Source organism: Vicia villosa, linkage group LG1 (assembly GCF_029867415.1).
Source record: "Vicia villosa cultivar HV-30 ecotype Madison, WI linkage group LG1, Vvil1.0, whole genome shotgun sequence".
NCBI classification, from domain to species: domain Eukaryota; kingdom Viridiplantae; phylum Streptophyta; class Magnoliopsida; order Fabales; family Fabaceae; genus Vicia; species Vicia villosa.
Window position 1 is genome coordinate 135,439,410 of NC_081180.1, and position 16,479 is coordinate 135,455,888.

General features: G+C 35.6%; 2 protein-coding genes across 2 annotated transcripts; both read right to left on the reverse strand.

Annotated features, from left to right (window-relative positions):
• Window positions 1–9,215: 9,215 nt before the first annotated feature.
• LOC131617540 (berberine bridge enzyme-like D-2) lies at window positions 9,216–11,202 on the reverse strand. The gene has a single exon (XM_058888815.1). It carries the CDS (start codon window positions 11,088–11,090, stop codon window positions 9,450–9,452), a length of 1,641 nt encoding a protein of 546 aa, XP_058744798.1. The 5' UTR covers window positions 11,091–11,202; the 3' UTR covers window positions 9,216–9,449.
• A 672-nt stretch (window positions 11,203–11,874) lies between these two features.
• On the reverse strand, window positions 11,875–15,727 carry LOC131655094 (uncharacterized). The gene is made up of 7 exons (XM_058925002.1): window positions 15,650–15,727; window positions 15,076–15,347; window positions 14,858–14,984; window positions 14,477–14,767; window positions 14,294–14,395; window positions 13,480–13,563; window positions 11,875–11,967 (listed from the first exon to the last, which is right to left on the reverse strand). The coding sequence occupies exons 1-7, from the start codon at window positions 15,725–15,727 to the stop codon at window positions 11,875–11,877; spliced, it is 1,047 nt and encodes a 348-aa protein (XP_058780985.1).
• Between the last annotated feature and the right edge of the window lie 752 nt (window positions 15,728–16,479).

Sequence of the window (16,479 nt, forward strand, 5' to 3'; positions counted from 1 at the left end):
TTTAACTCCAATAGTATCATAAATTGAGTCAGTCAATGCATAGGAAATGAATGCATTTCCATACTATTAAGTTTTTCAATAGGTAATGTTGCTCCAATACCCAACCAAAGAGCCACGACGGTACCAATCAAAAAGACGGTTGTTGCTACTGGACGCCGAAATGGGTTTTGGAAATTGGCCCTCCATATTTAATGAGATTCCGTAAACATCATAGAGGAAGAATGAAAGGAAAAGCCTCTCGCGGTAATAAAATTTGCTTCGAAAAATATGCTCTTCAGGCACTTGAGCCCAATGGCAATGCACAAAGTGATTGGCTTACAAAACACTAGGGTAGGCTTGGTATATGGACCAAGTATGTTTCAAAGCGTTTGAATGATTTTATATGCAATGTTAAGAAGGTAAACAAACAAGAAAATAAATTAAAGCGGTAAAATTATTTACAAAGTCTCGGAGATGGGGAATACAGTTTGTCAAATGGGGATAAAAAAAAGCAGAATGAACAAGATAAACATAAGATCAAGACATACATCCACACAAGCACACAAATATACAAGAAATAACATCAATTTAAGGGGACAAACAACTAAAAGAAAAATATTTTTGACATCATGAGATATTATGAAGGAAGTTTAAACATACATCTAGAAAGGAAATATTTTTGGTCTTTTTTATGAAAATATTTTTAAGAAGAAAAAATAATAAAAATAGAATCCTAAATTAAAATCAAAATAATTTCTCTGTCTTTTTAATTATCATTTAATGGATAGTATTAAAAAAAATTGTTATGAAATGCTTTTACATTTTTAAACCAAAATTAAATTGAAGTTTTTTTTTTGTTATTTGAATGAACTCTTAATCTCCTATTTTAATTATTTGACAAAAACTAAAATTAAATAGTAAATCATCTTAAATTATTTTAATTGTTAAAATTAAATAATAGAATTAAAAAACTAACCTATGAAAGTGGAAAGGAACGTTCCACTCATTTCAATCTTAAAAAAAAAAACTTTTTATTTGATTTGATTGAAATTATATAAATTAAATTGAAAGTAAGGAAAAAAATAAAATTAACTAAAAAAAAGAACAAAGCATCTCATAAATCACCGGCAATCAGATTATTCTCTAATTATTAGTTATTATTTTTTTAAAATAAAAATTGAACCAAGTCAAAACTAATTAATGTTGATTTTTGTTAAAAGAAAATGAATAAAATGAGATATTAAGAGCAAATAACGTGGGGAAAAAAAGAAAACTGAACTCTCTCTCTTCCTTCAACATTCCATCATTCTTTCTTTGATATGGCATTTGTTTCTGTTCTTTCTGTTACAGCTTTTGGTGCATCCAATTTGGGCAATTTGCTTGGCAGGTATCAGACAGCAAGCAGAAAACAGTAGGGCTGTCCTTTTGTGATGTAGGGTTGGACATAGTTTTTGTGGACAGTGGAGACATACTTTTGGGCATTTTCTTGTGACAAGCATTTGGATACCCTTTTGAATCAGGCTGTGAATAGTTCTTAGGCTAGTTTGAACTAAATTTTATTGTCTTTTGAAATGGATGTAACTTTCTATGGAATTTTGAAATAATGAATTTGAATTAGGACTTGTATCTTGATGTATGCTTTGAAGACCCTTGAATACATGAACACATTGCATTTGGTAATTTGGACTCAAAATAATCCACTTGAATGAAATATGAAATCTTGATGAATGCTATGAACTCCAAGTAACTTGTATTTTAAGAAATTCATGTAAAATAAATCTCCCTATTTTAATTTGAATCATATTCTTTAATTCTTCAATTCACATCTAACATGACTTGCAAACGAACAAGTAAGTGAATGGGCTGCAAGATTTTGTCAAAGAAATCATAAACCTTATCCTTGTGCGATTCATAGTCAACGAACCTAATCCTTAACTAAATTATGAAATTTAGGAGACGACCAAATCTTAAATCCATAGCTCAAGTAACAAGTAATATTTTGATTCCATGAAATCTCAAAAACCAAATTGCAACCAAGTGATAGGTATTATTAGAAGATGAAGATCTCGAACCAACCCTCTAAACTCCATAAAATTATCACGAGACAAAACCAACAAGATATATCCTAAGTGACAAACTTGCAATAAAGAGAGAGTGGTGATCCTTGTAGCCTTACTGAGAAAACTTCACACCAAAAGGGCTATTGTTGAATAAAGAATATCGAACATCAGCAAGATAGGAGGAATCCTAATTGTCCCACTTAGAGTGCACATTAATCAAGGAAAACCCAGAAGTCCGATTGGTCACACCTCATTTGAACTTCTCGAATCGAAACTCTAACTGCTAAAAGAAACACACCACAACTTGTGATCTTGACGCTATGCGAATAGAGGCGGGATCTTAGGGGCGAAAATTGGGGTATGACAACTACTACTTAGGGAAATGATTGGGGTGTAGACTCTGGTTTATTTCTCTAAATACTTAAACTCTTTTTGGTATGATTCAAGTCACAAATAAATTCCCCTTAAAAGACACCTAACTAAAAACACCTAAAATACCTAATAAATGTTCAAATTCAAAACAAAGTAAAGAAGTGGTGCGAAGCCTTTTAGTGGGTTTTGTTCATCATGGAATTACATCAAAAAATACAAACCAATTCTCTTCTCTTCTCTCTCTCTCTCTCTATCTCTCTCTCTCCTTCAGGGCATTCTTTCTCTTAATCGGACATGTTGCTTCCTTTTGATCGCAGACAGGTAACACATAAGACTTCACTCAACGAGCAGCTATCCTAATGCTAGAATGCGAATGTAACTTCGTCTACTAAAAAACACAAACAAACAAAAACATGTGAGCCGAACTACGGCGCTCTGATTCCTCATGAGGGGATACGTAGGCATTAGGTTGCGGGACCTAAGCGAGCACAACTATTTAAAAAACTTTATTCCTCCTGTATTGTTTATAATCCTTTCATTTTCCTCTTAGCAAGTAAGCAATAGTTAACACACCCTTAGAATAGAACAAACAAAAGCGGATCCTGTGGAGTACCACAAACGTGAGGGGTGCTGATATCTTCCCCTTGCATAATCGACTTCTTATCCGATCTTTGGTCGTAATACCTTTTCTTAGCCTTCCTTTATTTTGGGCTTTCTCGATGTTTTCCCTTCTCTCCGGAGATAAATAAAGTTCGGTGGTGACTCTGTTGATTCCGATCATCTTTTCGCGAGCGTGCGACAGCTGGCGACCCTGCTGGGGATCATGCTTAGTCGATCCTAGCTTTTGTTTGTTTTATTTTCTTTGGGTGTTTATTTATTGCTTTATTACTTTATTTCTTTATTTATTTATGCATCACTTTTATTTTCATATACTATGAATTATTATTATTGTTATTATTGTGCTGTTCTGTTGGGTTGAGATGTTAATGATTTAAGGTAAAAGGTCCAATACCCAGGCCTGAGTTGTTACTTATGATACCTAGGATAGAATGGATAGTCATGACGCTGACGAGATGTTAGGTCTTGTCTAGTGCGATCATGAGACCCACGCCCAATCGAGGTTCAAATGAGATACCATCATTGGCAAGTATATGCAACAATGATGATATTTCAGGAGAACTGTTAACGCTGGTGACCTTTTGACCTACCATATACTAGACCATACTTGTGAGAGGGGTTGGGAAATTTTGTTTTGCAGGAAACCATGCTTCCATCCTACCCTATGCCCATTCAGACTATCTATCCAAAATCAACGTCGAACCTCCGAATCTAGAGGATTCGACCATATTTGACTTATGCACAGATTATCTATCCAAATCAACGTCGAACCTATGAATATAGAGGATTCGACCATCTTTGACTTATGCACAGATTATTTACCAGAATCAACGTCGAACCTCTGAATCTAGAGGATTTGACCTTATTTAACTTATGCACCACCTATTTATCAGCAAGCAACGTCGAACCTCTGAATCTGGAGGATTCGACCATCATTGAACATCATGAGAAGAGAGCCTTTTGATCTGTGATCCTGATTCCTGCTGCATTCGCATCATTGTTAACATTTTATATTCATGCATATGCATCCATGATTACCAAGACTCTTACCTTCTTCCTTGCCATCAGATCAGACAAGACGATTCCTCGACACTGATATCTGACAAGAGCCAACAAAAAAAGAATAATGGGGAATTACAAACAAGATCAAGCTACTATCAGAGAACTCCATGCCTCCTCATCAGGGCACTTTCCACCAGTGGAGCCTAAAGGCTTTGTGTTTGTCAGAAAACCTTTCATTTGCATCAGAATAAGGTCAATCTTGCCATTGTTTAGATTTCTCAAGCCTTTTCAATTGTAATGTTTTCGTTGTTATCGAGTAATGTTCATTGTAAGAAACTCATTTTGTGTGAATAAATAAAAAGTGCAACGCACATGCTTTTCTCAAATCATTTCATTTGTCATTATGTTCATTGATATTCAACTCATTTGACTAAAGCAACTAAAAAAGGAGAATGATGAAAATCAAAATTACATGAACTACTAACTGTATGCTTTTAGAACAAAGATCTTGCTGACGATGTACATGCATTGTTTCAATTCCTAAACACTGAAGTTATAAGGGAGTGAAATCCTCGTCAACCCCTTTGAGCCTAAGGAGTAGGAGTTTCTTTTCAAATATACAAAACCTCAATCTTAACCAGGGGCAGGGTAGTCTTCAGTTAGTTTGACTGAGCGTTCAACTTTCAGGTATTCCATCAGAGGATTAATCATATTCCATCCCTCACAAAAAAATTCGAAGAGCAATATCCACAATGGATGTCTCTCGCTTACTGAGAATAAGGCAGTCACAACCTTTTCATCAAGTAAATCACAGAAGTCATGCAACTTGTTCCCGAACGAGAGATAAAAAAAAGAAGCGAAGGAAAATTATAAACAAAAAAAAGAAACAATAGCCCGCTTAGTCAAAAAAGGAAAAAGATTGAAAGCAAATGACTTAGGCAAAATTTAGGACATATCCCGCTGGACAACGAAAATCAAAATCAAAAGAACTCTTGTTCAGGCAAAAGTTAGGGAAAGCAAAAGAAAAAATCTTCCAAGGGATAAGTTGTTGTAACCATCAACAAAAGCACCAAAGGGTGGCTTCCACCTCCATCAAAACTATAAAGGATCCTCATCCATCACAATCCTTCCTGAAAGACGGATACTCGTGTCGAACTAGCTGAACATAGGACTGGAGAACATCACGAAGAAGGGGTGAGTTAAGTAGAACTTAAGTCTTTATCATTTTTTTCTCAAACCGTGAACCCGACCACGTTACAACCCTCAAAAGTCCTAATTGAAGCAGGGTTCGTTCTGAAAGCATACAAAAAGTAAAATCATGTCAAAACTGACTCCTAATGTTACTTGTCATCTGTGTTAGTATCAGTACAACATTTTTTACAAATAAAAACCATGACTTTGAGATTAACATGTGCAGTGCATTCTCATTATCTTTTTTAAAAACAGAATTGTATCTAACCTGAGAGTAAGTACTTGACATCAAGGAAAGTTCAACATTGAAATTCCATCGAGTAGTCTTACAAGGGCAAAGGTTGGTCACCTGCTGAGCAAATATCCGAAGAATCCACTAAGTGGAATAGTTCCTCTCAATCTGGGGGAACTTCTGACAAAACCATGATCAACACTGGGGTAGACCATTGTAAATCTCCATGATTCAAGCATATCAGAGTTGTTTCTCAAGATCCAACAGGCTGGGGCAGGCCAGTAACAATTCATTTCTTCATCTTCAATCAAGTGTCAGATATCGAGACAGATGTCGAGGAGTCAAGCCAAACACCTTCATCGATACCTTCATAAGAAATAACCTTTCTGCAAGGGCACTCGCCACCCATTTCCCATATCTCGAAAACAATCATTCCATCCATAATCATACATACATCATGTATATCATTGCATTCTCATGAACCTAAAATCCAATCCATTACTAGTAATCTCCAACGCACCAAAGCCTAATTCATTGGCATGTCTCCAACAATAAATCCAGTCATCAATAATGTCGGGGCATCCACCTTACCTTGACTCTCAAATAGAGTGCCAGAACTCCATCCAATCTATTCCCCACAAAAAGAAAAAAACCCTGGCAAATCAATCAGTACACTGCATATAGAATTCATTGTATTGCATCTCCATAAGTGCATAAAACAAATCAAACATTGCATGCGAAGCATAAGCCAAGTTATTCATCAGATGAGTTCCCTACAAGCATTCAGTTGATAATTCACCATGTTCACTCAGAGTTACCATTGTGATGTCATCTTCCCTCTCAACCCATAGTTGACTTTTTCTTTTCCCTATCAACCCAGAGTTAACGGTTATACCTTGTGCAATCCAGCATTGGTTTCTCTTTCCCTCTCAACCCAGAGTTGACGGTTACCTCTTGTTTATCTTTCCCTCTCAACCCAGAGTTGACAGTTATTTCTTTTCTTTCTCAACCCAGAGTTAATGTTTATATCTTATTCAGCCCATAGTTTGACTTTTCCTTTTTCTTTCAAACCCAGAGTTGATGTTTATTTCATCTTTAACCCAGAGTTATTCGACTCAACCCAGAATTGATACATTCTTCCTCGATGGAATTGACATCCTTGTTCCCAAACGGATCCCATCTTTCCTCAAGCAAATTTTTAGGTTTTTTGGTATTTAATCTCCTTCTACCTTGAATGTTCGAAAGGCTAGCACCAATCTCACCTTCAGGTTTAAGATGATTAAATAGGGGCAGCTGTTGCACCCCAAAATTTGCCCTCCTAATTCTATTTCTAACTGGCTTGTGCTTCTCATGTCATCTGCATACCTCTATTAGGTCATTCACATATCATGCATTCATTCATTAAATAAAACCTCTAAAAAACATGGGATCAAGGATCATGGGACAAACTGAGGTTTCATTTAAGTCTTGGCACAAGGTTAATTATTTCCTTAAAGATAATATCTTGCAATTAATCAGGATCGTGACTGGCTCATGTCTTTTGAAAGGCACCTGATCATATATTTCCTATCTACAGGGATTTCTTGACCTAGGGTTTATTTCCCTAGGTATTCAAATGGCATCAAGGGTTTCAAGTTCATGATTCATCCAAAGTTAATTCTAAGCAAAGTCATCGAGTTCACATTCATCCAAAATTCAAGGTTCAACATGTATTGCAAATACATTCAAATACCGCCATCATTCAAAGTTCATGTTGAGCCAAGGTTATTTGCAAAAATCGTTTGTATCAAACAATGTTTATCGTTCAACCACAAGTTTCGAGTACAAATAGCCAAATATTCGAAAGTCAACATACATCTGAAAAGTCAAACTATTCAAAGCATTACAAGTTACATTCCAAAGTGAACGCAAGAGCAACATCCAAGATCCTTCAAAAATACAAGTCATAATACATTCCATTTCACATATTTCAACTATTTTCATTACAAGTGACATCAAGCCTTACACAAAAGAGGAGGGTCTCAAAAATTTGATTCCTAAAGTGCTAAAGCCTAAGTTCTGTGTGCAAACTTCAGCATGTGGAAGCTTTACGCTTCAAGCTTCAAAACAGCCCCATGTTGCCATTATTCCAAACCCTGCAACACACAAGAAAATTAAACCAAACACAATTTGCCTATTTAAGGACATGACCAAAGAGCATACATGATCAGAATTCAGAACTGAATCAAACATCGAATTTATTTAACCACTTCAGCTACAACTATTTCTAACTAACATCCAGCTCGACATCGGTCCCGGCTATACTTTCCTGAAAGTTTTACCTGACTTAATTCTAACCAATTGTCAAATAACTTCTAACCTGCACCCAACTTTCCGTGCCAGTCGCCGTAACTTGCAACAGCCAATCTTGTCACCTACACCATGGAAAATGCTACATTAGCACCATAAAACCTAGTACAATTCCTGCCATTTTATCCATAATAACACTTCCAAATATTTAACATCATAAACAAGCGTTCTTTGCCAAAGTTAACCAAATAACCATATCAGTATCATATTCAAACATTAAGCTCTTCCAAAACCAACTAACAGTTCCAAGTTTTTTATAGCAACGGTCATCATGTCACCCAACATACATCACATTCTAACCAAAGCTAATCATCAATAACCCCTCCTAACCATTTCTAAAGACTAACATACAATTTCAAACTCACCGTAAGCTCTCAAAATAGTTCACAACTGATCCAAATCAACTTACAAGCATGTCTTATTTCTAACCTAAATTACCCACCATTCATACAAAGGATCCTTCGAGCCAAACCGTGCCGAAGCCGAAAACCATCCAAACGATTGAAATTTGAAAACCTACAGTTCATCACAAAACCTGTCACAAAGCGGTTAAATATCTTCACATCTCAAACCAGTTCAATGGCATTACCTCAGTTCGAGAGCTCGATTCACGTTTGCGAAATCAGAGCTAACAAAATCAGATTCATATACTATATCTGCGTCACATAAGAATTCAATGAAAAGAAAGGGAACCGTAATTCTGCACTTCAGGAAAATAGCTCCCTGCACAAATAAATACAACAATGCTTTTCAGAAATGAAACAAGAGAAAGAACAGATGCATACATGTGTACCACGGCTTGCTCAACATACATCGGTTCGTAAATGAGAGGCTAGTTCATTAGTCCTAACAACTAACCTCAACTAACAGTCTAACTTTATAACTAACTTACAACATAACCACTAGTGTGTTTGTTAATATCACATACCCTAATACACAAGCAATTGGTATCCTAGAACACAACATAGAATAACAATTGCTAATCAAACATACTTGTTAGGAATGATGTTTGGGAGAATCGGAGTTAGGAAGAGTATTAGGAATTAATTTAATTTTTGTATATGATTCTTAGTAACAGTTAGAAAGGGTTGTAAATGTAACTTGCAACACAAGCTAACGTATCATTTATAGTTTTCAGTTTTTTGTTAGTTAGTGCTTTCTTAACCATATAAATACTCTCTCATGTATGTGTATTCTAATATCATTATAATAATACTTCTCTCTCAATTATTCTCAAGTTTCCCTTAATATTCTCAATTTAGAAGTAACTTAGAATATAAGTTACCCAGCATTCTCATCAATTAAATTTAATCAGGTCTCAGAATTTTTAATCCAGACCAATATCAGCATTTTCTCCAATAAATATAAACTTAAACTTTGTCCACATCAAACTAGTATATAACTTTAAACATAGGCACTTGGCTTGGCCAAAAAACAAAGTACAAAGTTAACATGACTACTTGCCAAAAAGAAAATGTCAACATAAACTAATTATTGAATTGATTCTAAATCCGATAAATAAAACAATTGAAAAAGAAGAAATTATACAGTAGCTTAAGTATTCTTTATTTAACTTCTTCATATTAAATTCATGTAGATCACTAACAATGACACACTAAAACAATAAATTGTTTCCATAAAATTCCCTAGAACATTTGTGTACCAAGTACTTTGGCATTGGAGCTGGCAAATGTCTTAGGAAGAATGCCTTGTTCATTGGTGAAAACATTGTTAGGATCAATCAATGTCTTGGCTTTCACAAGTCTATCATAGTTACTCAAAAAGTACTTTTCACCCCAAACCCTTGGGTTAATGTTAACCACATCATTAACACTAATCACCTCCATTACTCCAAGATCAAAATCAATGTAATTAATATATGCAGCCCTTGGATCCTGTGAAACAAAAGGAATCATAGAAGAATAGAATCCTCTTATCCAATCAATATAATCTTTACTCTTGTCATTGTCTTCTTCTTTCCAATAAATCAAGTACTGAATTGAAAAAAGGTTTCCTTTTCTATGTGGAAAAGCAATGGAATCACTGCTTATGTTATCCATAATCCCACCATAAGGGTCCCAAACTACAGACCCTTTAGGCTCCTTCTCTAGAAACTCCAATGCAGTTTCTATACCAAAAAGTGGAACATAGCTCCTTACATAATCTGATTTTGCCTTGAAATATTGTTTATCTTCCAAGTACCTATTCCCCAAGTCAGAAACAGAAGCTCCTTCATTTAGTCCAGAAAAGAAAACAATTGACTCAATCCAACTCATTTCGCTACATTCTTCGTCTACAACATTCAACTCAGGAAAATCTTGATTCAATATCGATATAGCGTTAGACTTACGACCAAGATAAAAACCATTAAATGTTGTTGATACGCCAACATTTTTAGGTTCAGCCAAACCAGCAGCAGCAGCAACCAAGCATGACAAGTAGAAATCATCTTCCAAATTTGGTGCCACATGTTGCCATTTGTTCAGCAATTTAGCAATATCTCTCTTTGCTCCTGTTCTAGGTACACTACAACTAGTTACAATTTGTGGCACTTTCAATAACTGAATTTTCCATGCATACACAATTCCCCAAACACCACCTCCTCCTCCTCTAATAGCCCAAAACACATCATCTCCCATGGTTTTACGATCCAATAACCGTCCTTCAGCATCGATAAGTAACGCATCCACCACGTTATCGGCTGCAAGTCCGTATTTTCTAGACAACAGACCGAACCCCCCACCACCGATATGTCCGCCAACTCCTACAGTCGGACATGACCCCGCTGAGAACCCATATACATCACTTGCCTGAGAGATAGAATAATAAGTTTCTCCCAACGTTGCACCGCCTTCAACCCACGCTGTTTTCGTCTCCATATCAACCTTAACATGGTTTAAATTCATCATGTCAATGATAACAAAAAGAGTACCGTCGTCCGCAACAGAAGAAGTACCTTCATAGCTATGTCCTCCACTTCTCACTCTTATTCCCAAAGAGAATTCTCTGCAGCATGCTAAACTTTTCTGTAGCTGCTTCAAACTCTCTGGAAGTACAATTGCTATCGGCTTAGGTGTCGTAGGTTCTGCAAACCGAAGGTTTTGAATTGAAAAGTTGAGAATTTTGTAGTAATCATTGTAAGGAAAAACAGTGAAGTTTTTTATTTTGTGATTCTCCAAACAAAAGTTGAAGTCATCAAGTGAAGAAGAAGATAAACACACAGAAACATCAAAGGATAGCAAGAGAAAACATATAAGACATAACAATCTTTTGAAGAAGTTGAACATGGCTTAAGGTTGTGAAGAGTGAATAGAGCAAGGTGGTTTATGAAATGTTTAAGTGCATGAGGATTGAATAGTGACTCCAAATGTTTAAGACAAAAAGGAAAGAACCATGCATAATTGTGGCCGGCACACAGTTTAATATATAGGAATTTGGAAGGTTGGAAGAGTGAATTTGATTACTGCCAAGGAAAACATCTTCCTTTGAAAACAGACAAAAATATTAAGACAATAACGTAATGAACACATGCATTTACTATAAAAGTTGAAGGGTAGGCAAATTGAAGTGTAGACAAATTTGAAGCGTAGGCCAAAGCCATTAAAAATCTTTTTCTGTTTTTTAGTTATAAAAGAGATTATCTATCTAGATTAATTATTGCTATTTTATATAAACATTTGTTAATTATCAAAGAAAGTAAAATAAGAGAATCTTATTACAAGGATTAATTTGTTTCTAATCTCTTAAAATACATTTGATTTTGGTTCTAGTCCATTTAGTTTTATCATTTGAAAATTTCACCCTAGTTGTTTTAAAGGCAACCTATACCAATAAGGTGAAAAGAATATTTTGAAAGCTCTTAGACCCTTGTTTGGTTGCCAAAACCACCAAACATTGTACCTTCCATCACCATGGTTGCCTCTTTGAACCTCTCCATCGCCTCAATTAAACACCAATTGTTGTTGTCAGCATTGTCAATTAAGAAACTTCATAGTCATAGCCAACACTACTAGTCTACTACTTGACCCTTAGATGGTTGTCATCATTTTGCATCCTCCATCTTTATAGTCATCACCACGACGATGGCACGATGTGACACCCTCCGATGCCATCACCGCTCGCCTCGCCGCCATTTTTGACACTGTCATCCACCATTATCCTCCACTTTTAAGACATTTTTCAAAATCAAATATATCAAACATTTTTTGTACTTAAAACGAATTTTTAGAAAGTGCTATAGTATAGTACGAAAAAACAAGAGCGCAATCAAAGAAGCCCAAATTATCTTCATTTTCTTACCATGCAATGCAAGGGGAGTTCTGATTCGAAACCCTTTACTGCTTAGTACAAGTACCGTGATTTTTTTACACTAATTAAAATCTATACTTTAACATTTACGAATGGGACTAGAAGCAACAGAATGTAATTTGTTTTAAGCAACACTAGAATTCAGACAGGAAAAATAGGAGTTATTTGTCACATTTGAATGGATAAAGCATGACAAGAGATGTCTTTCCGTCTGAAGCAGATTTAAAGAATCATGGGAAGAATTTATGGGTTATCACTACAAAAAAAAGCCTCAGTAGTGACGTGAATATCACGCCACTAATCAAAAAATCACATCACAAACCAATATTTGCGAAGTGAAAATTCACGGCGCAGGAGGCAAGGTGACAACTTTTAGTGACGTGATTTTCACTTCACTATTTGGTGAAGTGAAAATCACGTCGCAAAATTTGGGTCAAAGATTAATGCATTTTCAGTCAGAGCAGCAGCGTTTGGGTCAGAAAAGCAACTTTAGTTGCGACGTGATTTACATGTCACTACTTAGTGACATGGCAATCACGTCACTAAATTTGCCTAGGAGTCAACTGAGATGCGCATTTAATGTCTAATGTTGCGACGTGATTAATTTTCATGTCACTACTTAGTCACATGGAAATCACGTCACTAATATTTTTATTTTTTTTTGGAAAAACCAAATATATATATATATATATATATATATATATATATATATATATATATATATATATATATAATTAAATTAATAAACTAAATATATTAAAATTTATAAATTAATTCAATAAACTAAATATAAATCTAATATTAAAATTAAGAAAGTAAAATTATAAATCTAATATTACTAAATAATGTAATTATAATTTAATTAATAGTTTACACAAATTCAAAATTAAAAGTTATAACAACAAAATAAAAACTAAACTAAATCAACAATCAATCCGGGTCGGGAAACTCATCCTCATTTAGATTTTCCTGATCAGTCGGCGCAGAACTCCCCATATTTTGGTTTCCACCAAAGGATTGCATAAATTGTCGCATTTGTGCCTCCATATCCGATTGTCTTTTCGCCATGACCTCCATTTCCCGCTGATGCTCACTCCGCATTGCCCTCATTTGGGCCTCCATTTGGGCTTTCAGTGCCGCTTCACGTTCCGCCGCCTCACGCCTCACCTCATTTATCGCCAATTGTCTTACAGTGTCTCTCTGTTCATCTGTTAAAGTTACAGGACGTGAACCTCCTTCCCCGTCGAGAACTCTTTGATATAGAGTTCTATCATCAGATCTCAAGGTGCCTGCCAAATTTCCACCACTAAAAAAACACCCGTTAGGCCCCTTGCCGCCAATGACTTTACTCCAAAGATAAAAATCTACATCTGGATGAAGCGGCTCTCCCGGTCTTGGAGTATACTTAGGATTAGCAGTCAGAAATTGTACAAGCAATGCCTGATAATCATACTACACATACAAAAAAAGTTAAATATAATTTAGTTGCCACATGAATTTCACGCCACAAATTTAGTTGCCACATGATTTTCACGCCACAACATGTCACATGCCACATGAAAATTATAACACATACATTCTACCTGTCAGAATTAATTAATAAATCAGAATAATAATACCGATTTAATTCATACATTATAACACATACATTCTACCTGTCGGAATTAATTAATAAATCAGAATAATAATCCCGATTTAACTCATACATTATAACACATACATTCTAACTTTGATCACCAATTTGATTCATATATATCAACACTTTACCGGCACTTCACAATCACCACCAAATACATCACAATTCATCGCTTAAAGAAATACCGATAGCTTAACCAAATATAATACGGATAGCTTAACCAAATATAATACCCAACTTTAACCAAATAATACCGATAGCTTAACCAAATATAATACGGATAGCTTAACCAAATATAATACTCAACTTTAACCAAATAATACCGATAGCTTAACCAAATATAATACGGATAGCTTAACCAAATATAATACTCAACTTAACCAAATAATACCGATAGCTTAACCAAATATAATACCGATAACTTAACCAAATATAATACCCAACTTAACCAAATAATACCGATAACTTAACCAAATATAATACCGATAGCTTAACCAAATAATACAGATAGCTTAAAAAATAATACCGATAGCTTAAATAACTTACCATAGCTTTTTGTGTACGACTGTCAACAAAAGCTCCTGTTTTCTTTTTCCGAGTCCTCGCAACCAGCTCGGTCATAAGTGGAGGTCTATTTAATTCCTTAGTCTAAATAACAAAATAAACTATAATTAATAATATCAATTATTAATTGAAATTATAACTTTGAGAAGTGGTAATAATTATTACCATGCGACGAACATGCTCAGCAGTGCTTATACTTCCAACAGCATTAAGGCAACCACCCTTTTCAGATGCTCTCATCTTCTTTGCATTTTCAGATTTGGCCGCAAACTCATCACTCTCCCAATATTTAAGAAGTTCCCGAAAGATTTCTTCTCCTATCCAACTAGGACGGATGCCATGAAGTTCCCAACGCTTTCTAACACGTCGTAGCATGTCAGAAAGTCGTCTTGCAGTTCTGCCATAATAATTTTTTTTAATCTGTCTCTCTTTCATTGGTTCCCACACACATTTTTCCTGCATTAAAAGTAGATAAAATAAAAGTTAGATAATTGTAGTGAAAAATTTATTTAAATAACAATAACTTAAACAATAAATTAAGTATACCTGAAATTTCGCAAACCAATGATCTCTATCATCGCCCTTAACATCTTTAAAAGTCTTTATAAGCTTTTTATAATTCTGCTGAATTATATAACTTATAACTTTGGCAGCAGTCCGACTCGGCGTGAATCTAAACAACATTAATTGAATTAACATTAATTATAAAGTTATAAAAAATGGAAATGTATACTTAAATAAAAATTGATAAATAAGAAACTTACGAGCTTCCTTCGGGCCTAATAAAAAATCTCCCGTCAATGATATGAATCTGACTCGGATCATCATCCCCTCGAAGATCACTCCCATCCAACTGATCATCCGCAGTCTCATCCTCCGCAGTCTCATCCTCCGCCTGATCATCATCCTGTGGGGGCACATGTGGGGGATGTGGGGTGGGACCAGTCTGTGTGGGAGGTGGAAAACTAGATCCTCTAGTCTGTTGGAAAGATGAGGGACCAGTCTGTGTGGGAGGTGGAAAACTAGATCCTCCGGTCTGCCGGAAGGATGGGGGCACATGTGTCTGCTGGAAGGATGGGGGCACATGTGTCTGCTGGAAGGATGGGGGCATCTGTGTCTCCTGGAAGGATGGGGGTATCTGTGTCTGCTGGAAGGATGGGACATCTGTGTCTGCTAGAAGGATGGGTAACCAGGTGGTGGTGGGGTCATAAAAGACGGACTGTCATATGGATACTGAGAGGAGAGTAGTGGCAGAAAACCCTGAGTACTGGCCATGGACATACGATTAACCTGACTCTGTGGGGGAGGACACGTGGCCAACTGAGGTGACTAACATACTACTAATCGTGGGCGTTGGTGCTTCTTCTTACCACTATCATCAGCTACACCCTTACCTTTATCAAGTCGGGGTGGCATTTTACCTATTTATAGAGATTACACAATTAATATAAATATATTCAGCAAATGATTCACTAAGTAAAATTATAAAAATATAATCTCAACAACTGGTTGTCATTAACACATTCAATACATAGTTCATTAAGTGAAATTATAAAAATACATTTTCAACAACACATTCATTATTCTAAATCTTCGTGCTCGTCATCCACATCATTCTCATCATTTGATGTGATATTGTCCTCAGATGCAATATCTTCATGCTCTTCATCCAATATAGACGAATCAACTAGATGCCCCTTAACCATTGTATCATACAAACTTGTAGTTTGTTCATCTGCAACCACATCATTAATTTGTTCCACTTCATCAACTTGGAAAGCAAGATCTTCTTCCACTAGATCGTCAGATTCAATATGACCCATTGGTTTTGTTTTTATGACAACACACCACCCTCGTTTACGTGGCACAAATGAAGGATAAGGAACATAGTAAACTTGCCTAACAATATGTGACATTATGAAAGGGTCATACTCTTTGTACCTCCGGTCCATTTGAATCTCAACAGTACCATATGTCCTATCTATTTTTGTGCCTCTAGTTGGATCATACCATTCACAATAAAACAAGACAACTTTATTTTCCAAGTCCAAGTAAGTGTACACCAACTCATAGATATGTTTGACAAAACCATAGAAGTCATCTTCACCACCATCTGTAACTCCTTTCACAAAAACACCACTGTTTATGGTCTTTTTCCCTTCAGTCCA